The sequence below is a fragment of the Adiantum capillus-veneris genome, chromosome 4, assembly GCF_014529385.1.
Source record: "Adiantum capillus-veneris isolate H3 chromosome 4, ASM1452938v2, whole genome shotgun sequence".
Taxonomy (NCBI): Eukaryota; Viridiplantae; Streptophyta; class Polypodiopsida; order Polypodiales; family Pteridaceae; genus Adiantum; species Adiantum capillus-veneris.
Window position 1 is genome coordinate 115794440 of NC_140934.1, and position 24888 is coordinate 115819327.

The following is a 24888-nucleotide window of genomic DNA, read 5'->3' on the forward strand; positions in this document are numbered from 1 at the left end:
CAAGGGGAGAGTTTGTGTACCGATGGACACAAACATTTAGCACCAAATTCTTTATGAATTTCATGATAGTACTAGTGCAAGGCACCCAGGCATAAAGAAAATTTATGCACTCGTACGACAACAATTTTACTGGCCAAGTTTACATGGGTACGTTCAAGACTATGCAAAAATGTCAAGCTAATAAAGCAGAGCACCTCAAGGTAGGAGGTCTCTTGCATCCCTTGGAGATTCCCAATGGTAAATGGGAGGGTATCTCTATGAAATTTATTGTGGGTTTTTTACCAACCGTTGTACAAGGTTATGACTCAGTATGTGTGGTGGTTGATTGGTTGACTAGACTTTGCAAATTTGTTCACTATTAAGACTCCAGAGTTAGCATAATTATTTGTTGACAATATATACATGTTATACGGATTTCCCAATGAGATTGTGAGTGATCGTTACCCCAAGTTTAAGAGTCATTTTTGGAAGGCTATGTTCAAACGATGGGGAACACAGCTCAACCTCACCAACCTCAATAGTGCAAATCATCCAAAGATGAATGGCCAGACTGAATGTGTTAATTAGGTGCTAGAGGATATGTTAAGAGCATACATTAGAAAAAACGATTTTGGAAATATTATCTCACTATTTTAGAGTTTGTTTACAATAGTGCAAAGCATGTTACGAGTGGATTTATCCCTTTCATGCTTATGTATGGTTCTCAACCTAGATCACCAGTTACGGTGTTGGGTTGGTGGCTAAAAAACTTCAACAAGTCAAGGATTTTTTCCAAGATCATATGGATATATTGAAAATTGCTTGTCAAAATGTTCAACAAGCACATGATAAATATAAAAAGTACATTGATGAGAACGTCGGCAAGTAACCTTCATGGAAGAAGAAGAGGTATTTTTACATGTGCCAAAACATTCAAAAAGTCTAAAAAGTGGACCAACACCTAAATTATCTCCTACATTTTGTGGGCTTTTTAAGATACTCAAGTGAGTTGGCGATATGTCTTGCAAACTTTCTTTGCCTGCACACTCTCGTATTCATCCGGTTTTTCATGTAAGTCTTTTACGCAAACGCTTGTATAGGGATGACAATGTCATTGACCAATAAATTCTAGTTGATTTCATTGAACATCCAACCTAGCTGCATGAGCTCCATTGCATTTTAGACTATCATGATTTAGGTAATCATCATGTACGTCGTTAAACACTAGTTAAGTCGAAAGACAAACCTGAAACATTAGTGTTCTTAAGAAGAAATATCCCACTTTTGTTTTCAAGGACAAAACATTCTTTAAGGGGGGAGTAATGTAAGGCCAAGGGCCAGTGTGAAGTGGCTCAGGGGTTACCTTTATATGGGTATACGACTGGGTGGAGAGTATAGCAAGTGAATAGTCTCTTTAGCACGAGCATCAAGCTTCTTTCACTGATCGGTCGTCAGTGTATGCATTCTCTTTGCAATGATGTTGCAAGACCCTTACTGATCAACATGTCTAACATAAGAGGTTCCAAATCATGAAGTTTGTGCCATCAAACTTCTTGATGTAATATACGCCTTTCTCAGAAGAACCAGTCATAGTTGCCAAGAGAAAATACAACACAATGAAACTTTGGATTTATGATGAAACATTTGCAAAAAATTTGGCAGTCTCCTCTGCACAGAGAACAAAAAATCTACAATATACCAAGCAAAAGAATATAAATTAGGCATCAATTGCAAGTCGCATTGACAAGTTTTTTCCAACATGGTGTCAAAGCACATATACCCCTCTATACATGGCGTATGGCAAGGATACCAAAATAGGTAACTCTAGCAACCTATATCACCGAAGATATCTCAACATTTGAGAATACCTTAGCTCAATAAAACCTCACACAAGACCCTCCAAAAGGCTAAGTAGATACTAGCCATAGTTTCAGGAAGGATTTTTTTGGTTTGAGTCTCAAAAACGATCAGAAAATGACCAAAAAATGCCAAAAGAAAATGGTATACATTAAACAGTGTCTGCAACTCGACGTACATGAGAAGACCATGCACAAATAGATGCCAAAAATTGATGCAAGAAATACACCAAATCCCCGTGGAGATATCTACTCTGAAAAGAGCTCAATGGTACTCTAAGTGATCAAAAAAATGCATTTGTCAATGCATAACATCCCGCAGTGAAATTGTTACCAAGAATACCTATAAAAATATTGTGCCTGTATCTAGCAAACCTATAAACCTTTTGCCCAAAAAAATGGTTGGCAATCTGGAGAAAATCAAGATCTATTATCTCTCAATGAGAACCCACAATGAGAACTATTATCTCTCAATGAGAACCCACAAGTGTATACATGAGTGCCAACAAACGCATATGGCAATATAAACCGCTCGCAACATGCATAAAGAGTACCAATACACCTGTGTATGCAAAAGTAGTTGTTCCTGGCAAAAAACTCCACATGTAAAGTCATCACCAAAATCTACACCTCAATCGGAATGGAAACTTCAGTCAGGACTCCAAAGCTAACACTACATGTGATGTCGATGCAGAAAACTCCACCTTTGAGCAATGTGCTTGAGAAAACGGTCTTTGGGAAAACTCTATGAGAGCGAAAAGTAAACTTCCACTACAAGTGTGATGTCAATGTCGTATAATGATTTTTGGAGGCAGATAGTCGATGGCAAGGACACAAGGGATGCCAAAGATCAACGGGATGCAAGGTCATTGATGGTTGAAAACAAAATCGAGGTCATAAGCTAATAAATGTCAAGAGTCGAATCTAATGCCAAAAATCTCAGCTAAAAACTACCTTCTGCTATTTTGCTCAAATGGAGATTCTCAGCGTTGGAACAGGTTTCAAAAGGGGGCTAAACCCTAGGACGCCTACTAGAAATACTCTCCGCATGACGAGGAAGCTATAGCAACAATTGGAATCCAAATTTGGCATGAATCTATGCGCAGGGGATGCGCGCGATGCGGACGAGAATTTCATCTCTCTCTCTCTCTCTCTCTCTCTCTCTCTCTCTCTCTCTCTCTCTCTCTCTCTCTCTCTCTCTCTCTCTCTCTCTCTCTCTCTCTCTCTCTCTCTCTCTCTCCTGATTTTTGTGTGTTGTCGGTCTCACACAGAATTCTAATTCTTTCTGCACACAAAATTAATCCACCCAAGCCTTAGTTTTCTAGGTAGAGGGAGATCACGTGGATGCAAGAGGGGGAAGAGTCACCATCACCATATCTATGATACCATGTGTGAGTGTGTGCGGAGTGTGTGTGCGATGATTGTGGGTAGGAGAAGACACACAGAGCATGTGGTGGAGTGCAAGATTAGAAAAATCATCATTCACTCCTTACTATTCTATTAAACCAATAGGTGAATTATGTTAGTGATGGGTTAGTGGGTGTCCGGCCCCAACATCACCATGGAGGTGTTGACCCCAAACTGGGAAGGTGAGAGCAAGTCAGTGTCTCAAAGTGGTACAATGTTTTCATACAAGCCAAGGATAGCCGGGTGCATCATATTGATTGCAGCCACACCCGCACAGACATTATAGAGGTAGTCTTGTTCTTTCACCACAAAGTATATCAAAACTATTGATGAACATGAAAATAACTTTAGCAATTGCAAAGGGCTTTGTGAAGTAATTCAATCTTACAGCATTGGCAAATGGAACAAAGACCACTTTTAATTGGGCACAGTTTGTTGTGTAGCATCTACAAGGCCTTTGTGAGAAGGATATATTTTGATAGAGCCACATCAAGAATTGACACGCATGCAATTCTCAACTAGGAACTCAAAATCATGAGGATTTCGATGACATGGGTAATGAGAAGTTAGACCGCAATGTGCACAATATCACAATGGTTGTCAAAGCAATGCCAAGTTCTCATTTTTGTACACAATATTACTCAACAAAAGTGGGGGAAAGCCCTTCTTTAGTTGAAATGAACAAGACCACATGAAAGAGGTGCTCCTACATCTTAAGAAGTAGCTGCCTAATCCTCAAGAGGGACTAGCAAGAGCATAGGAGTTCAAGGCTACAAGGATAAATAAGTCCAATGAAGACAAGGTCAGTCATGTTGTCTCCTCATTGAGGATGAAGCTGAAGAATGTGGAGGAGGAGTTGAATGACTTATTTTTACCTCCAAAGCGTAGGAATGAGCTACAATTCAAAATAGAAACCATGAAGGAGACCCTGGATACTTGAGGGGTACCTCACTTTGAGTAGTTGGCACTTGAAAAAGGTTGGAACCTCACTTTGCTTCCAATAAGCATTCTGCATACATGTCTCACTGTTTGCATGTCATTTCTAAAAGCTTCATATAGCTCATGAAATGGAAATTTGATTGCATAAATGCATTCCAATCCAAGGTATGCACAAAATCTCAAACTACATGATCCTCCACAAAAATTTACTAACCAAAGATCGTTGTTATCGATGCCTCTCAAAAATCTCGGGGTAGGTACAATCCCAACATCGAAGGGATGAGGATGAAGAGACCCTTACCCTCAACTACTTCTTTCACTATGCATGCTTGCAACTCATAAGGTTGTAGCCACAATCAAGTTTTGATAACATGAGAAGAGATAGAGAAGGAGAGAGCTTGAGCTTTTACATGTAGACATGCAAAATACCTAGAGAGTACACAATGAAGATGACGGTTGAAAGTTAATCTTCTTCCTCACTAAGGCAATAAGAAGCTCTACCAAACTTTACTTACACGACATAATCATAATGAGATAACTCTATTCAATGGTCGATGTGAACGGCTAGTAAGTGAGTTGGTAAGACAAGTTGCCATCATTCTTGGTAGATAAAGCATGTCAATGAATTCCAATTGTAGTAGTGAATTCCAGTTTTGCAGTACCATTGGCAATGATCCTTATCTCCTACCTTATGCTAGGGATAATGTAGGTGAGAAGTCATCCAAAGAAACCCAAGGGATTAGCTTATATTTTTTTCTCTGAGTCAAAAAAATCATGCCTTGGTACCATAAGAGAGGGCACCTTGATCTTGAACACGCAATAAAGAATGCATCTTCATCTTATACTCCTCTTTGTGATATCCTTAATAATATATGTAAACCATGTGAGCTATGAGCCAAAGAATAGTTTTGCACAACATGTTCACCTAATTCATTGGCCCCAAATGCTTCTTTCAAAACCATGTGAGCTATGAACCAAAGAATAGTTTTGCACAACATGTTCACCAGCTCAACCTAAATTCATTGGATTCAAATGCTATACTACTTGAGCATTGTTTAGGTCTCATGTCCTAGCGATAAGACTTCCAAATAAATATGATGTTTTTATAATCCTTCTAGGCACCCATGTAACCACAGTTCTCTTGAATGTCAGAAGCTAGAAGTAAAACAAGTTTACAACTAGCTTGTGCATCATAACCATTATGTAGCGACCAATATACATAGTCGAAACTTTGTTATGGAAAAAGCACCTTGCTTGAACCAGCACATACTTCCAAATAAATATGATGTTTTTATAATCCTTCTAGGCACCCATGATACCACAGTTCTCTTGAATGTCACAAGCTAGAAGTAAAACAAGTATAGAACTAGCTTGTGCATCATAACCATTATGTAGTGACCAATATACATGGTTGAAACTTTGTTATGGAAAAAGCACCTTGCTTGAACCAACACATACTTCCAAATAAATATGATGTTTTTATAATCCTTCTAGGCACCCATGATACCACAGTTCTCTTGAATGTCACAACCTAGAAGTAAAACAAGTATAGAACTAGCTTGTGCATCATAACCATTATGTAGCGACCAATATACATTGTCGAAACAATGTTATGGAAAAAGCACCTTGCTTGAACCAACACATAACTTCCAAATAAATATGATGTTTTTATAATCCTTCTAGGCACCCATGTAACCACAGTTCTCTTGAATGTCACAAGCTAGAAGTAAAACAAGTATAAAACCAGCTTGTGCATCATAACCATTTTGTAGCGACCAATATACATGGTCAAAACTTTGTTATGGAAAAAGCACCTCACTTGAACCAACACAAACTTAAAAGGGCACATGTTTACAACTACACATATTTGCCATCAGATTTGGAAACCGTACCAATATTCATCCACATGAGGAAGGAGTTTGTAATGGATGATTAATAGTTTAAAGTCGATTTCAAAGTATAAAGAAAGATGTGCAAGCCATTACACATGATTGCTCTTATGCTACTCATTTCTTGTTTTGCCAAACATTATTTGCGGGTTTAATAGACAATTATACATGAATGTAGAAATAAGTATTCCATCAAACACCCTTTTTCTATTGCCATGTTTAAGGTCTATGCAACAGACACTAAATATGTCTCACCTCAAACACACTTCAACTGATTTTCTATTGCAAGGGCAAGAAAGACAAATCATCCATTGGGGAATGCGGTTTATAAACAACAAAATCGCAATTTTGCTGAATGTGGCCTATACTATTTAGCTCTTTGTTGTGATGGCCGTAGATGGTGATCTTAAGTTTGAGATAAGCCAGATGATTGATAAACAATGAAGGCCACAACTGTTAAACATGTTCTATTATGAACAAAGTGATAAATCCGACCATGCCATGTTCAGAGGGGTCATCAAAAAACTTCTGAAATTCCTTCTACTACTACTAGAGGGGTCATGGCAAAGAAACTAAGAGCTTCGATCTACAAGACGTGGACATAGCTTCGACACCTCCAACAGACAACAGCATCATGCAGAGACAAGCAATGCATAGTATGTCAAAGAGTCAAGTATGATCGACACAAGGCCCCTAGAAGCTCCATGGCAGAGTATTTCTGCGGATCTTATCTTTGGCTTGCCAAAGTCCATACATTGGAAATACGTGTATTTGAGAGTAGTTGATCCATTTAGTAAGCAGAATCATTTTATTCCTGTTAAAAGACTATTTAATCGCATCAACAATGGACAAACAGTAATAGATGGAGCTAGACAACATTCCTATATGTACCCTTTTCCACATTATTACATCCACCTGATATCACACGAGCATTTAAAATTGAAAAAATGAACTTGTTTAAGAATGAAGTTCTTGCAATGGAGACTTCAATTGAATATGATCCCTTCCAGTATCACGAAACCTTATCGCCCTCGCATGAAGAAGCAAAAAACAACTAATACAAATGCTTCCTTTTATTAACTCGATTCGGCTAACTGACGAAACCAAAGAGAAAGTAGCTTCAACAAGGCCAAATGATCTCTACTGCAAAGCATGAAGAGGCAAAACTCATCTTTTGGCCAAAACCATCAGGACTTAGGCCCCTGTCCCACCAAACAAGCGCCTCCGAATCTGAAATAAAAAGCACTAATCAACCCACATGCAATGCAAAAGAAGTACCCGAAACGAGAACAGTTACTTCAGAGTACTACCTCAGGAAGCTTCTGCTTAAAGACCACCCCTAGCCTGGCATCCAGCGTATTCTCACAAACAATGCGCCCATCTTTTGATGCTAAAACAACCCCTCCAGAGCTGCAAATTTCATCAAAGTGTTAGGATATGACAACAGAAAAACAACCTGCAGGTATCAAAAGCAAAAACAGATATCTACCAAGAGTGTCCAGGCCTCTTGGGATCATGTGCAGGAGGTAAAAACTTTTGATTATCCACATGAATGTGCACATGGTCAACATTGGCCTTCTCCATGTACTCATTCTTTGCATCCTCCAAAACCTCGCAAACGTGATCCACGTCACTTTCCCGACAGCGGGACAATAAAGATGGCTCTTTTAAGCGAAGTAAAGCCTGGAAATCCAGGCCACGGTTGAGCAAGGCACTGATGTGCAATGAATTACGCTTAACAAGAGCATACAACATTAAAACAGGGTTTAGGGTTTTAGAGTTTAAGCAATCTGGACTGAGTTACGTAGATCAGGTGGCATTTCAATAATCAAAAGAGAGATACAGAATCAAGGTATAGGGTTAAGGGTTTAGGGTACAAGCCATTCAACTTCAATAAGCGTCCAAGGAGAGCCACTCTCGCAACAAAGAGCTTAACATGCATACCTGAACAATCAGGTCTTTCAGAAGTTTTCTATAGCTGTGATGATGATGACTGACAGATGCCAATTGCTTCTCAGCAGCCTCTTTCATGCCTTGCACAAGATCGTCTTGTGCTTGTAGAACTTTCAAGCGAGAAGCATTCAGCTGCATGGAATAATCTCTAAATATAGAGATCACAGTACTGTCATTTTAACTGTGGTGAACATCAAAAACCTAAATTGCATTGCCAATGTCTTTCAGCACTTACATTCTCTTGCGTATCTCTAACTGCTTCTCTTTGCGTTCATATTCCTGCTTTATTTTTCGCTTCTCTGCTTCAACTATTTGAAGCTTTTCAATGTTGAATTCCTGCCATTTCAAATAATTGGCATGAGAAAATACACAATCAGCAACTATTATCTCTAGGCACAGCTGTTGAAAGAAAAACCAAGTACATTCCATATATTCTATTACTCTACAATGATGAAAAAGACCATGAGAAGAATCTGAACTGTAAAAGTAAGCCACCATGACATGCAATAATCCTATTAAAAGCCAACCATTTAACGTGCAGTGATCAAATTTTTTTGAGAGTTAAACTCGTTTAAAATAAGGATTCAATCTGACTCATTATTTCCAAAAAAGTATCTCTATCCATTAGTTGTTGGATGTCAAAGTATATTTACATGTCTTCTAAACTAAAATTTGATTCAATTGAAATGTGACAGTATGGACCCATATTGATGCACCGAAAACAAGATAAATTTGTTTGCTAGTTTGTACTAAGTCAATAGGAGCACACCCCGAGCAATCCAATATAAGATGGACACATGATTCAAGCGGAGTCCACACTTTGTTACACTTCGAAGGATGGCTATTTATTGCATCATGGCAAACAATGTGTTACTCGAACTTTTCAACCAAAGCTTTTGCTTGAATCTCAAGCCCCTCCTTACACCAGACATCAAGACAAACAACCAATTATCACCACCATTAGGACCATCATTCATCTGCCTACACTTCGTAAGGACTTGGACAAGTTTGTCCATAAATGTATCACGTGTGAGGAAGTCAAGTATGATTTCCCACAAATCGTCCGGCTTGCTTCAAACACTTCCCACCCGCTTCATTCCTGTATGTAAGATAATCAAAGCAGTATCCTATGGCTCAGCTATTCTTGACTTCCCTTGTCGAGAGTCGAGACCCTTAAATGACGAGCCTCTTTTGGCAAGCCTTCTTGATAACATGAACACTAAATTTCTCGCCACTCTTAACATCCACAGCCAAATGGCCAGTCTAAGAATGCAAATTCAACTTACTTGATCTCCTAAAGAGTTGCATTGTCTGTCACAACTTAGATGATGTGGTGTGCTGGCAATGGAAAGGATGAAGAGCCAAAGCCTGAAACACACCAAAACAGTGGGACCGAGTTTGGCGACAGCAGCCTGTAAAATGCGGTGCAAAATGCCAGCCATACAAGCTAATGACATGGTAAATGGGATGTCAAGAGCTTTTGGACCACTTATTGAAAGCATTGACTGTAATGTGCAGCGGAAGTGATTGATGGTGATAACTCAGGATGAGTGCTCAGTAGGAGCACAAGGTTCCTTTTATTTCAAGAGAGATTTGCAATAGATTGAAGAGAGAGAAGAGAGAATGAGTACTGTGAGTGATAGAGAGAGAAAGAAGACTAACACAAGATGGGGTCCCAAACCCCCCTCCAAGGGCCTCCCTCTCTATTGCTAGAGAGATATTTGCTTTAGATTGCACAAATGCTGGTACAATGGATCTAGATGCTGAGATGCTGACGAGATCTTGCAGTAGATCCTTGGATCTAAGAGGCTAAAGGCTGAAATCTGAATGCTAGGGCTGATCTGGCTTGGATCTCCAAACTGACGAAGACCATGGCTGAAATCTGAAACTGATCCTGCATAGGGCTGAACTCTGTAAAACGCTGGACTGATCTGCTCCTTGTGAGAGTGCAGGTGTGCGGAAGCGTGAGAGAGAGAGAGAGAGAGAGAGAGAGAGAGAGAGAGAGAGAGAGAGAACACAAACGCAAGATGTGGGAAGAGGGGGCCCCACTGACTACTAGAACAAGAGACCAATACAATGATCAGATGATAATGAAATGTGTACCCCTCCTAGCCCCATATATATGAGTGCCCAAGGTGGGCGCCTAACTCAAGTGGGCGGCCGGCCCCAAACTCAACCAGCCGGACAAGGTATAACCTACACTATGGGTGGCCAGCCAGAGACACTAGACATTTTGGCGGTGAAGGAAGTGCCCTAGACCTGTGTGAAGCAACAGAGTGGTGTAAGTCTAACACCCCCTCTCAGCACCTGATGCTGAACAAACCGTATGAAGCCGAAGATGTGAGGCAAATGATGAAGATGTCTGCTGCAATGTAAAAAAGAACAATACTCCAGTAAACTCCGTGAGTGTAGCAGCAATATTGGGTGTCCCAACCGCTGAGAGATTTCCATGGTAAAGTGCCGTCACGAGCAGTGTAGCAAATTGTTGTACTCCGCCGATACAGGGCGAAGATAATGCGTGAAGGTCCTGAACTAACTGTGAAAACAACTCCTTGTCATGAAAGAAGTGCCAATAGACCTGCAAGTGTCCTGCCCAATAGGATTTGTGGTGTCTGTAGTGAAACCGTCTGGAGAAAATGGGGAAGCCCAAGAACCGTCATGAGAATAATCGGAAGCCTGTCAATGCATGGACCTATAACCCAACGTGGCCAAGTGGCTAAGCTATATAAAACTCCAAAAAGGCCAGTTGTAGCAATCTGCGCTGTAAACCAACAAGAAAAGCCAGACTAAGCAGTCTGCAATGTAGAAGCTACAGTAAGCTGAAGCAGTCACCAGGAGACAACACACGAGAACATTTTCTATCCAACAGCTTATGGACCATGGTGCAGTCGGCTACGACCTTATGGAAGGAACCTAACCCTAATTTTTGGTGCAAGTTTCATGATGGAAAGTCGGTCGACTTTTCGACCTCAGCTGATGTAAGGTGCAACAGAAGTGAATGTTGAGCTTTGCTCAAGATGAGTGATCCGACCTATGCTCAAGGTTCTTTTTTTTCTTACGGAAGGGAGAGCCTTCCGTTCTTTTAGTGAGAGAGTGCAATGGACACAAACAAAGTGGATAAACACTGTGAATGAAGGTGCTAAGATTGAGAGAGAGAGAGAGAGAGAGAGAGAGAGAGAGAGAGAGAGAGAAGAATACGACACCAGAAAGTTGTCAAACCCTCCTCCAAGGGCCCCTCTCTCGATGGAGAAAGAGGTCTATGCTATTGATTGCACAAATATGATACAAGATGCCGATGCAAGTTGAGAGACTACGATGCAATGAGTATCTAGGTTGTCGACGACGGCGTCGACGAGACTGAGATGCTAACTGCTGTGCGGGATCTGATACGGTCTGGGCTGCTGAAAAACACTGAAGTTGTTGCTAATTGGGCTGCTGAAAAACGCTGTTTCCAAGCTGTCCAAAACGCTGTGTTGCTGACCTTGAAAACGCTGATGTGCTGGCTACAAAAAGGCTGAAAAATGCTGATGTCAGGGCTACTGATATCAAGGCTGAAAAACGCTAGCTAATGGGGCTAGAAACGCTAGGTTTTGCCAATGCTGAAATCGCTGATCTGCTGAGCTTCAAACGCCGATCTGTTGGGCTTCACAAACGCTGAAGTGCTGGGGTTTTCAATGCTAAAAACACTGGGGGTTCTGTGGCGGAATCTTGCTTGAGAAGCTCTCCAGAGGGCCTGCTGCACTGGGTGCCTGTTGCTCTCTTTCCTCCTGCCAGAAATGCTAGCGCTAGGGTTTCCTTATATATTAACTTATTGAATTTGCCCTACCCAGTTTCCCAACAAAAGTCACTTAAAAATAATAAGTGAAAAATGTCAAAAATAGGGAAAATAGGTCTATGCACTGTAAAAATGCTCCTAATGGGTTCTGACTGTAATCTGATGACCATGTTGTATGCAACCAAAGGATATGCATCTATTCTAAGTGTCTGGACATGCACGGTCTGCGAACAGACTCACAAAAGTGCCAGATCACTTCCTAATCTAAGCTGACTGACTGAACTGAGCCCTTGCCATGAAGTAGCTTGTCCACGTGCACATAGGGTTAGATGTGTCACGTGACATCCCCTACTTTTCAAAGTGAGGTATTGGTACCGAACTATATGGCTGCGAGGGAGATCGCCAACAACGTCTGGAATCCTGGAAAGGACTCTTCGCCGGCCCACTCCGATGCGTGGGTCATGAGATACTTGAACTTCATAAAGGTCTGCAACGCTTGCTTCTTTGGGCCGCGCCGCAGTGTGACATAAAAACGCGTTTCATGCAGATGAAACCCCGAAACCTATGAAACGTTTTACCGAAACGCATGAAACAGACATGCAATTTTTATGAAACGTTTAAAATTAGGGCTTTTTTTCCAAAAACCCAACGATACGCGTAGCGAAGTGCGTATTGCTACTATGTTGCATGGCTTATTTATTAGAACTCAGTTTCCATTGGTCAAGATTGCTATTATGGAGTCTGGACACATTTTGATGTGGTTTCATTGCTCGTTATGATTTTAGGCTTCGGTTTTATGCATTGGTTTTTCATTAAAGTTTGAGGTCCAGCTCCAGTTAAACAGATGATTGTGGTCCATAAAACTTATGGTTTGTGACATTGAATTAAGTTTGAACTTTGCTCAATAGAAGTACTTTGCTAAATGAATCAATGATGCATCACTTATGATTCATGAAACTAGTGGCTGTGTTTTAACTTTCATCAATACTGAACATCTCTTTGATCGTGCTCGCTTGAAGTCGCTTCTAAGCAGTGAGCACACCTCTCTCTCTCTCTCTCTCTCTCTCTCTCTCTCTCTCTCTCTCTCTCTCTCTCTCTCTTGTGGACATTAAAGTCTAGAGTCATGTGTGCTACATTGTATACATATTTATCATATTTTATTAATATATAATTTAATGTCGTTTATGAAACCTGTTTCATGTTTTTAACGCTATGAAACGAAACGTTTCAAAACCTCGAAACCCCGAAACGACCGAAACCACGAAACGTTTTATGTCACACTGCCGCGCCGGAAGCAAGACAAAGTCATCTCTAGCTCCTTCAATGCTTCAACTTCGTCTAGAGTGATGCGTCCACCTTCTTCAAGAATCCCCGAGGATGAAAATTCCTGAAACCACTTCCAACACAAAAACATGAACATACCATTCCATGTAAAGTGACTGGAAAAAAACTATTCCTTTGAAAAAACTGTGCATGTAATGCAGATGAACATAGTGACGGAGTGCCAAACCGTTCATCAAACACACGGCAAAAACGAGGTCGAATCTTGACTTTCTGATCAAAATCAATCAACTCTGGCAAATCACAATGGAAATGTCTATGCTTGATACTCAATCCTTCTTGTGCTCTTTTGTATACTGTGTCATGCCAAGGAAGAGACATGGAATGTAAATTCCTTGAATGCAAACATTTCATCTTTTCATGAGAAATCCACATACATCCGTGCTCATTCATGAGTGAATTGTGTTCATCGTACAATATGGCATGCCTATGAAAAGGGATCACATAAAGACGGTGACTAAAATACAAGAAAGCATCACGAATGAAACACTCGAACAATGCGTGTTGACTAATCATTCGAACACATAATACTTCCTGTGGGGGTTCTTTGGACCTCGACTCAAGAGCTAAGATCGGTTCTTCGTGATTGATTGAATCTGCAACGAGGTTAGCTTCGCTAGAAAAAGCATCAACTAAACCATCATCCTTGTGAACAATCACCTCATCATGCTCGTTATTACTGGATTTGTGTCGTCTAGGTTGTCGGTACTTAGTGGCTACTGAACTGGTTTATGGCTTATGTCTGATTTTACAGGAGTAATCGAGGGCGATTACAACTCTTTCAAGAGTGGGACATGTCACAAAATGATGAAGTGGCATGTCGGCCAAGAAACTGGCAAGATTTCAAATTATGAGTTGTTCCAACTTATTGGGTCCCATCTGATGGGGCCCTAGGGGACACGAGGAAAATTGAAGGAGGAATTGTGTAAAGGTTGCTGACATGTCAGGCCATACCGACAGCCCACGCATTTTACGTTGACTGCTGACATGGCAGTACTGTAAGAATTTTTCGTAAGCGTTGCTCTGCTGACGTGGCAAGCTGTACGGATTTTCAAAAATTACGTTGGTTGCTTTTGGGAGTCCCTAGCGCTAGCTTTTGAGAGCAGATGCTTTTGGGTTTAGTGCTTTTAAACCCGACGCTTTTAAGGCTCTGTTTTTAGCATCCCTTGTGAGTTTATAAGAGCCCCTAGGGCCTCACTCTGCAGAGCATCTGGACGCAGAGTCTGAGAGCAAAGGTCCCTCGAAAGCTGTACTTGGCAGTGATTAATAATAAAGAAATACTGAAAGGGGCACCAGACTTTGAGACCAATACCTCTAATCACGCAACTCAGCTCTCTCTCTCTCTCTCTCTCTCTCAAAGATCAATGATTTTTTTTGAAGTTTCTAATATCTACTCGTATGTTGCTATTGATTTCTCGCTTGGAGTGTCCAAGCCTGTTACACTCCCTCTCACAAGGAAATAAAAGGAACCATCTCTCGTGCTAAGTAGCACACATTCAAGCAAGGAAAGAAGTAAAAATGTGTGAAGTGTAAAGTCTAGATCTGCACCATTTCAATTCCGCTGCACCTAACAAATCCTAACCCTCTAGGTCTTCAATAGTTGACACTTCAGCAGTTGTGACACGTCAATTGAGGCATTGTCTAATCTCAAATTTAAAACGCGTAGGGAAGATCTCACCCTTTCCGACAATGCCTAATGCCTTTACAATGATGTATGGTTTATATAAGAAATTTTTCAAAGGGCAAGCCCATACATGTGTAGCTTTGTGCAATGCTAAGAGATAAGTGCTTGGATAAAATTCTCATTTGTAAAGAACATCCTCCACCTAATGGAGAAGAATCCACCAATGTTTGTTATTCAAAGATGAAAGATTGCTCCATGTTGCACTTGTCATCATAAGATCGAAGCAATTGTGGCTTTAATGGTTACATTCCATGGGAAACCAGTGTCATGCGGGCTTGCTGAAGTCTGAACAAGCTTGTCACAAAACGGGAACGTACACGAGCACTTAGAAAATCTGAAAATTATAATTCTTTGAAAACATGAGAGAAGGGAGAAGATCGACACAATATTGGGGACCAGAAGATGGGCTGGTCCCCCCCCCCCCCGTTAAGAGTATTCTTTTATTCAGGGAGAATTCTTATACAAGCACGAGAACCCGAGGAAACCCCTCCGTTCTGTAATCTTAGACCCGAAGGTCGTGCTTTCCCGTAAAGGGCTTGGGCACAAGGCCGTTCCTTCCCGTAAGGGACTTAGGCGCGAGGCCGTACTTTCCCGTAAGGGACTTAGGCGTGAAGCCGTACTTCCCGTGAAGGGCCTTCCCGTAAGACGGGAGATTCCTGCAAAACAAACCACACAAACACGCGACAACAATTCGTATGGCGAATCCACAATAGATACCTATCACTCTTGCGCAGGAAAAGCGACTTCCGTGCTTCGTAGTCTCGCGATCTCTTGCAGCAGAGTCTTCTCTTGCTGATGTTGGTACCTCCCGTGAGTGAGGGCATGTGGTGCTTTTCTAGCTCCCTGGCCACGGCACGAATAACTGCTCGCGTAGAGATCGCGGCCGTTCTTCTTTTTTTTCTTTTTTTTCTTTTTTTTTTTCTTTTTCTTTTTTTGCGCTGTTCTACTCGAAATAGGGAGAGAGAATTCGCTGGCTGGTTTTGTTGTTTTATCTTCTAAGTGGCTGCCCACTTATTAAGTGGGCGGCCGGCATATTTTAATATTGGTCTGAACCTGCCCAAAAACTCAATAAAACCTTATAAGTTAAAACCAATGCATTTAACAACACTTCCCAGGCGTCCCTAAATGCAACCACATGCACGAATGCAATGCAAACATAGATTCCTCGCGGGAAAGCGTCTGCCTTCCCGCGATTGTTCCTGCTTTTCGTAAAAAGCTTCATTGAACCCATCTTTATTCTTGTGCTTGCGTTCTTACACGTATTTTCTTACTCAATTTGGATTTCCTCCTTACCCTACGGGATGCCCCCTTACTGATGCACCCGTCACCCATCATGTGACGCATCAAGGGCACTCGTAACCCGGCCCTTTCCACCGAACTTACGGAAACTCCTTCGCGATGTTTACAGTCACCCATCAAATGACACATTAGAGTTGTCCGTTCTTGATGGCAGTTCCTGTAGCTACAATCTTTTAACAGTTCTTAGTGCACACAATAAAATATCATAAAAAAGAGATTAATCATTAAAAATAAGAAAATAGTCCAATTAGCAACATCCCTCTGGCTTCTAAACAGTTGACCTCAACTGTAGTGCTTGGACATATACCCCCAGTATCTCGGGATAAGCTGCTAATTCCTCCTGCATCATCCACCGAGCATCTAGATTCGAGTAGTTCTTAAACTTAACCAAATACTTCCGTGTTATCTTTCCGGATTTGAGAGGCCGCTCCTGATGACTTACTATCTGCTCCGGTTGGAGTATTTCTTCTGTTTCCTCAACCTCAGGAGGTTCCTCAGCACTAGGCTGTCTTGGAGGCGGTCCCACATACGGCCGGAGTAAACTGACATGGAAAGCATTATGGATCTTCCAATTAAGCGGTAGCTCTAATCGGAAGGTGACATCATTCACTCGCTCAGTGATCTTAAACGGCCCATAATAACGGGTAGAAAGTTTTACCACCTTCCCCTTATAAGACGCTTGTTTCTTAAGTCTTGCCTTCTCAAACTTGAGTAAGACTAACTGTCCGACTGTTAAGTCTAGATTACTTATGTGCTTGTCTGCAACTTTCTTATGCTTTTCCTGAGAGCGTAGAATAGCTCTCCTAACTTGCCCATAGGCGGTGTCCAAATCTCGGACAAACTCATCTGCTGCAAAGATCTTATCCTTAGTTAAAAGGATGGGTGGAGGCAAAGGCTTACCATAGAGAATCTCAAAAGGTGCTTTCCCCGTCGATGAGTGTATGGTATTGTTATACGCATACTTGACAAGAGGCAAATATTTCTCCCAGTCAGATTGCCGGTCTGACACATAAGCTTTTAACATGTCCAATACTGTGGAATTGGCTATCTCACTTTGCCCGTCCATTTGAGGATGGTAGGCAAATGAAAAATTCAGCTTTGTACCAAGATTATCCATCAAGGCACGCCAAAAATTTCCTGTCATGCGAGGATCTCGATCGCTCACAATAGACTTAGGCATTCCATGATGCTTAAAGATCTGTGCTAGAAAGACCCTAGCCATATGATCTGCTTTGATCGTTTTCTTGACTGGTATAAAGTGTGCTTGCTTGCTAAACCGGTCCACAATGGTCTAGATCGCGTCATTTCCAGTCTAAGTTCTAGGGAGGTCCATGATGAAGTCCATGGCAATACTTTCCCAAGGTTCATTAGGCACAGGCAATGGTTGTAGCAACCCAGGCGTCTTATGCCGATCATACTTCACTTTTTGGCAAACCAAGCATTCCCTGACATACTTATCAATGTCTGCTTTAAGGCTAGGCCAAAAGAAATATCTTTCCATTGCTAAGGTCGTAGGGAGAATACCCCGATGACCCGCATAAGGCGAAGCGTGTGCTTCATCCATGATCTTCTTTCTTAATGGTTCCGCCACACATATGGCCTGATGGTGGTAGAGATAACCGTCCTGAATGGAATAGGGAAACTCATTCTCTCCACGATGTAGCTTTTCCCAAATGGTGGAGAAGTCTGGATCATTCGGATACAAATCCGGTAGTGCTTCTAATTCTTGGTGATACACCGAAGTGATAGCACTCACCCTTGGCCGCCTAGACAATGCGTCTGCGACCACATTCTTACTCCCAGCCGTGTGAAGGATCTGGAAGTGAAACATAGACAAAAAGTTTGCCCACCTCATCTGCTTCTCAGATAGTTTCCGTTGCGTAAGAAAATACCGCAAACTCTGGTGATCAGTCTTGATCACAAAATCCGCTCCTAGAAGATAGTGCTTCCAGTTGGATAAGGCGTGAATCACAGCCGAGAGTTCCTTTTCGTAGATTGATGCATGCAACTCTGCATCCTTAAGCCGTCTGCTTTCATAAGCCAATGCATGGTCTTCTTGGTTTAACACTGCTCCGTTGCAATCGCCTGAAGCATCGCAGTGAACCTCAAATGGTTTCCTTAAGTCAGGCACTATCAAAATAGGTCCATGGCTTAGCAAGTACTTGAGCCGATCAAAAGCTCCTTGTTGTCTCGATCCCCATCTGAAAGGAATCTTTTTCTTTGTCAAATCATGAAGTGGTCTTGCTACATGGGCAAATCCTCGGACAAACCTTCGATAATACGAACATAATCCCAGGAAACTACGTACATCATGTACCGTAGTGAGAATAGGCCAATCTTCTACCGCTCGGATCTTGGCAGGATCCATACTCACTTGATTGTGAGAGACTATATGGCCGAGATAGTGTATCTCTGAGAGAAAGAACTCGCTCTTCTTTGCATTCACATGCAACTCATGCTTTCGCAATTCTTGAAACACTAAGTCTAAGTGCTTCCGATGTTCCTCTTCTGATTTAGAGAAGATGAGTATGTCGTCAAAGAATACTCTCGTAAAAGCTCGATACGGACTAAAAATGCGGTCCACCATGCGATTGAACGTCGCAGGAGCATTGGTCAAGCCGAAAGGCATTACCAAGAATTCCTATAGTCCAAAGGTTGTGCGGAAAGCGGGCTTATGGACATCCTCAGGGGCGATCCGTATCTGATGATACCCACTCTTTAAGTCTATGCGACTAAAGACACTTGCACCCTGCAACTTATCAAGTATATCATCAATCCGAGGGATCGGAAAGCGATTCTTGATTGTGATCTTGTTTAAAGACCGATAGTCTATGCACATTCGAAACGTGCCATCTTTCTTCTGCATCAATAGAACTGGAGAGCAGTAGGGTGAAGCACTTGGCCGTACTAACCCTTTCTCTAGAAGCTCGTTGACTTGCTTCAAAATTTCCTCTTACTGAGCAAGACTCACCCGATAAGGGGGTTGATTGGGAGGCGAGCTACCCGGTATGAGATCTATGCGGTGATCTTCCGGGCGTACCGGAGGGAGTTCATCAGGAAGTGTTTCCTTGAACATCTGGAATTGAGTTCGAGCTTGGTGGTGCGGATTCCTTCCTTGCTTTCTCTTGCCTCGTAGAGGCTTGTTCTTGCCGTTGCTGCTTTAGCGGGCAGTCCGGTTTCATATGTCCTTTCTCGCCACAGTAGAAGCATCTTCCGTCCTCTCTGAAAGTTTGAAGTTGAGTAGGAGAAAGATACTTAGTTCGCTTGCCAGTGCCCTCTGGCTTCTTAGAATGATCATCGTCCCTCGATGGAGGACGTTTTCTTCCTTGGCCCCCTTGGTCATCGTAGACCCCTCTTTGTCTTGCACGATAAGTGCTATGCTCCATCTTTCTGGGCGTCCCAGTTGAGTGCAAATCCTCAGCAATGATTGCCGACTCCATCATCCTCTAAAGAGTATCATGCGGATACACCTTCATACTCTTCCGAAGCTGCGGTTGGAGACCTGCTTCGAACTTTCTTTTCTTTTCCTTGTCGGCAATCTTCATGAAGGACGTGACCTTCAGAAGAACCGACCAATACTTGTCCACATAAGTCGTTACTCTTTCATGTTCCTTCTGGGGCAAGCCAGTCCCATTCCTTCCGTATGTCCTGCTCGAAGTCAGGCGGAAGAAATTGTTCATAAAATTCAGATTTGAAGCTCTCCCAAGTTCTGGCCTGAGAACCTTCCAGGATCTTGGCTAACCACCAATTACTTGCCGTTTCCTTGAGGTGCATCCCCACATGGCGTAATTTGGCTTTTTCTGTGAAGTGCCCATTGGTAAAGGCGACTTCAAACTGTCTGATGAAGGACAATGCTTTGGAGATGTCTCTCCGTCCGTTGTAGGTTTCAAACTTGATGTCCTTGTCGCCTGATTTGAAGACTCTCATGCGATGTTGAGACTTGCGACCTTGCTTCTTGAATCGAGGCTTATCTTTAGGTTGATGTAGGGTAGTGGCAATAGTAGCTGCTTCCTTCTTCTGACGAGATGATCGAGAAGTAGAAGTATAATCAGGAGAGTAAGATGGAGATGAGATAGAGATGTCCTTGCTCTCGTCTAGCAGAGAGAGCGATTTTTCCTAGCCTTTCCTTGAAGTAGGCCGTTCATTCCGATCCGAAGATCCTTTGTGCACCTCGGCACGTGCTTCTTCTCTTGCCTCTTGTGGTCTCACGCCAACAGTGTTGTCTGGATGCTTGGCTGCATCAGTTCCATTCGTTTTCTTCATTCCGCCCAAAAGCTTTTGGACGTCTGGCAACAGTAAAATTTGTTGCAACTCCGCAAGCTGAGCTTGCACTTGTTGAAGCTCCTCTTCAACGCTTCTCCCTTGGCTCGACATGGTTCTTCCCGTTCTTCCCGGAATCGTCCTTCTTTGCAGAGAAAGAGAGGAGTCCGAGCTCTGATACCACTGTCACAAAACGGGAGCGTACACGAGCACTTAGAAAATCTGAAAATTATAATTCTTTGAAAACATGAGAGAAGGAAGAAGATCGACACAGTATTGGGGACCAAAAGATGGGCTGGTCCCCCCCCCGTTAAGAGTATTCTTTTATTCAGGGAGAATTCTTATACAAGCACGAGAACCCGAGGAAACCCCTCCGTTCTGTAATCTTAGACCCGAAGGTCGTGCTTTCCCGTAAAGGGCTTGGGCACAAGGCCGTTCCTTCCCGTAAGGGACTTAGGCGTGAAGCCGTACTTCCCATGAAGGGCCTTCCCGTAAGACTGGAGATTCCTACAAAACAAACCACACAAACACGCGACAACAATTCGTATGGCGAATCCACAATAGATACCTGTCGCTCTTGCTCGGGAAAAGCGACTTCCGTGCTTCGTAGTCTCGCGATCTCTTGCGGCAGAGTCTTCTCTTGCTGATGTTGGTACCTCCCGTGAGTGAGGGCATGTGGTGCTTTTATAGCTCCCTGGCCACGGCACGAAGAACTGCTCGCGTAGAGATCGCGGCCGTTTTTTTTTTTCTTTTTTTTTTTTGCTCTTCCCGAAATAGGGAGAGAGAATTTGTTGGCTGGTTTTGTTGTTTTATCTTCTAAGTGGCTGCCCACTTATTAAGTGGGCGGCCGGCATATTTTAATATTGGTCTGAACCTGCCCAAAAACTCAATAAAACCTTATAAGTTAAAACCAATGCATTTAACAACACTTCCCAGGCGTCCCTAAATGCAACCACATGCACGAATGCAATGCAAACATAGATTCCTCGCGGGAAAGCGTCTGCCTTCCCGCGATTGTTCCTGCTTTTCGTAAAAAGCTTCATTGAACCCATCTTTATTCTTGTGCTTGCGTTCTTACGCGTATTTTCTTACTCAGTTTGGATTTCCTCCTTAGCCTACGGGATGCCCCCTTACTGATGCACCCGTCACCCATCATGTGACGCATCACGGGCACTCGTAACCGGGCCCTTTCCACCAAACTTACGGAAACTCCTTCGCGATGTTTACCGTCACCCATCAAATGACACATCAGAGTTGTCCGTTCTTGATGGCAGTTCCTGTAGCTACAATCTTTTAACAGTTCTTAGTGCACACAATAAAATATCCCAAAAAAGAGATTAATCATTAAAAATAAGAAAATAGTCCAATTAGCAACATGCTCCAAGATGACAATGTAGCCGAGAACCGCTACAACTTAATACATGATTGAAGTCGATATGGACTTCGTGTGAACGCGTTATTTGCTATACATTGAGATGGGCTTAAGTTGTTCCCCAGGTGTCCTAGTAGAAAAGGTGTCAAAGCAATAGGGATTAAATCCAACAGAAGCGGAGCTCCTCACCAATAGTTCAAACGAGGACAAGAACCAGCTCGAGAGAGTGAGCGACGACGGCACTCCAGCAGCCATCACGATCATAGGTTCAACAAGATGACCTTGAAGCCAAGAAGAACGAGCGGGGAGAGAGCGTGAACGAGAGCGCAGGTTGGAGAGTTGTGATATGTTGCAATAGAGTACTTTGGATGGGAGCAAGCAACCCTGCTCAAGAATGGCCATTGGGCTAAGATAAGTACAGGACAGCTTCCAAATTTGACATCTTTCAAATTTGAATGAGCCTTTAATTAGTAAAGTTAAATGGCTAAAAAATAATGAACTTGATAAGTAAGCTAATAATAATGATTGTTAGAGTTACACCACTCTGTTGCTTCACAGGTCTAGGGCATACTTGTACGGCTAGTATGTCTACCTATAGACTAGGTTGCTCTTGGTCCAACCGCCCGAGTTTCGGGCCAACCGGCGACTTTGTCCGAGCGCCCTCATATATTTCCATATATTATTTCTTGTTGGGTTGTGGGGGATTTTTCCAGGCATTGCCCTACCTCCCCTTGGGCACCTATTTATGGGGCCAGGGGGTACCCACTTCCACACACATTTGATTGTATTGGGTCTCTTGCTCATAGTAGTCATGAGGGGCTGATCGCCCCCTCTTCACCATATCTTGCGTTTGTGGTCTACTGTCTCTCTCTCTCTCTCCTTTCTCACAATTCCGCACACGCGCACTCTCACAATGATCAATATAGGGCCTTTTGTTGGGCATAGGGACATAGAGGTGACGCTCAAGTCAACTGAATTACTTCTATTGGCTTGAGCTCAAGAAGGACATGGATGAGTTTGTGCATACTATTGTGGTATGTCAGAAAGTGAAGTCTGACAGGCACAAAGTGACAGGACTCCTACATCGTTTTCCTATTCCAAACAGACCACCGAAGAGTCTAGCTATGGATTTCATATTTGATCTTCCCAAGACTCAAGGTCGGCATGATGGCATATGGACAATTGTGGATAGACTTGGCAAGCAAGCTTGCTTCGTGCCAGGGCGAAAGAGACACAAAAGCCACTAGCAAGGCGGTGATTCCACAGCAGTGAATTCACAGCAAACACATTGGCCCCTAACTCAGGCGCACCACACGATACTTCTTTCTATATTCATAAAAAACACAAAGGACAACCATGGGGAGGTCTCTTTGCAACTCTACAACCATGCACTGATCTACCAGAGAGGATCCCCAAGGCTCATATTTCAATGCTAAATTTGTTTCAAGCATTGTAGATTCTAGTGGTTCACTATCTTTTCTTCCATTAAATACAGGGAATTTCTTTACGTACATTGAGCCCAAGGAAGAGAACCTTACTTGCATTTGACAATAGTCATTGCATGAAACGGAAGTGTGATGATCCATGCATGAATGAATTTTTCTAAGAGAACGTTTTCAAGTTTCTTGGTAAATAAAGGCTCTAATAATAAAACTACATGGATTTGTCTGCAAAGACTCCCTCCAGCTATTCTTGAGGAGAAAAAGGAGTTGCACTGCAGTGATCATGCTTCCTGCATGTACTACTGATAGTACCACAGCACAGGTTCTTGTAGGGTGAATAGATGGAGAGCTTCATTGTAAGACCCGCACGAATTATATGTCTCAACAGTTTAAATATTGATCACAATTAGTTAGTACAAAATTAGATAATGAGGCAATTGTTGAAACTACAAATATCCTTGACTATCAGTCAGATCCGATGTTGCTCTATTGCAGCATGATAAGAAAACCATGCAAAGAACAAGGCAGCGTGGGCGCACATTTGAAAAGCTATGATACCAAAAAATCTTCAAATTTGTGTCAAAAAAGTGTGTGGCCGTAGCTCCTTGCAGAGTTTTGACGCATGCATTAGCGCTAACTGCCCTAAAGGTCATAGCTCATAAACAGAAACATAAAAACTGCCTAAAAACTAACAAGAGACCGAAAATGCCAGCAACTTCTTGCTATGATGTCCTTATGTGACTAAGATCAGATGCAAGATCACGCATACAATCAAAATCCAACGAAAGCAAGATAGGCTTATAATGTGGGTGTATTCAAAAAGGGGCGTGTGTGTGGGTATGTGGGTGTGGGTGTGTGTGTGTGTGTGTGTGTGTGTGAGAGAGAGAGAGAGAGGGGGGGTGACCTCTTCAGCAGAAACAGCAATTTCATTAGCTTTCTCTTCCGCTTCCTGTTTGATGAAGCGGACCATCTGCTGCACTTGCTTGGAGACCTCTGCATCGTTCATCTTGGCTTAAACCCTGTCAAGAAACTATCTAATAAGCAGAAGCCAAGGCCAGTTCATAAAGATCGAGCAAAGAAGGAGAGAAAGGCAGGCAGCTCGATTGAAACAAAACCCGCCATCGCTATGAGGGAGTTGACACAAACAACAGAGGAGTAAAAATCTCACCACGCGATCTCTCCTACGTTGTCGAAGATCCCGCTCTGCGTCACCCCCAACAAGTCCTCAGCTCCTCGAGTCCGTTAATGATGACGTGCCAGATACCTGCGAGAGAGAGAGAGAGAGAGAGACGCCAAGGTAAGATCACGGGTTTCGAACACGGGAAGTCCTAATTGCCGCGGGATCGGGCCTCACGGTCTAAATGACGTTGGATCGACGGCCGAGCTTGAAGCACACGAATCTGCTATCTAACACAAGGTCTAAACGACCCCAAGCGGTGAAATCGACGGTTGAGCTTGAAGCACACAAATCTCGAAGCAAGGGAAGGGTCTACAAAAGTCAACGCATAGACAACAACCCAAGACTTGAACCCATGACCTCGCGGTTGGAAAGCGAAGGAGCTAACCACGCAGACGTGTGTGATTTGTTGAAACCTCTACGAACGCCCTTGATGATAAAGTGAGTTTACGTTTACCCCCCCAACCCCCCCATCTCCTTGTTTACTTTTCCTAGCCTTGTTTACTTTTCAATAA

At 42.6% G+C, this 24888-nt stretch overlaps 1 protein-coding gene across 1 annotated transcript; it reads right to left on the reverse strand.

The window, feature by feature from the left end:
* Nucleotides 1–7002: 7002 nt before the first annotated feature.
* Nucleotides 7003–24523, reverse strand: LOC147459853 (V-type proton ATPase subunit E3-like). Its single transcript, XM_086511047.1, has 7 exons — nt 24365–24523; nt 24101–24215; nt 8259–8359; nt 8015–8171; nt 7560–7753; nt 7381–7480; nt 7003–7300 (listed from the first exon to the last, which is right to left on the reverse strand). Exons 2-7 carry the CDS (start codon nt 24200–24202, stop codon nt 7265–7267), a joined length of 690 nt encoding a protein of 229 aa, XP_086367173.1. The 5' UTR covers nt 24203–24215; nt 24365–24523; the 3' UTR covers nt 7003–7264.
* Between the last annotated feature and the right edge of the window lie 365 nt (nt 24524–24888).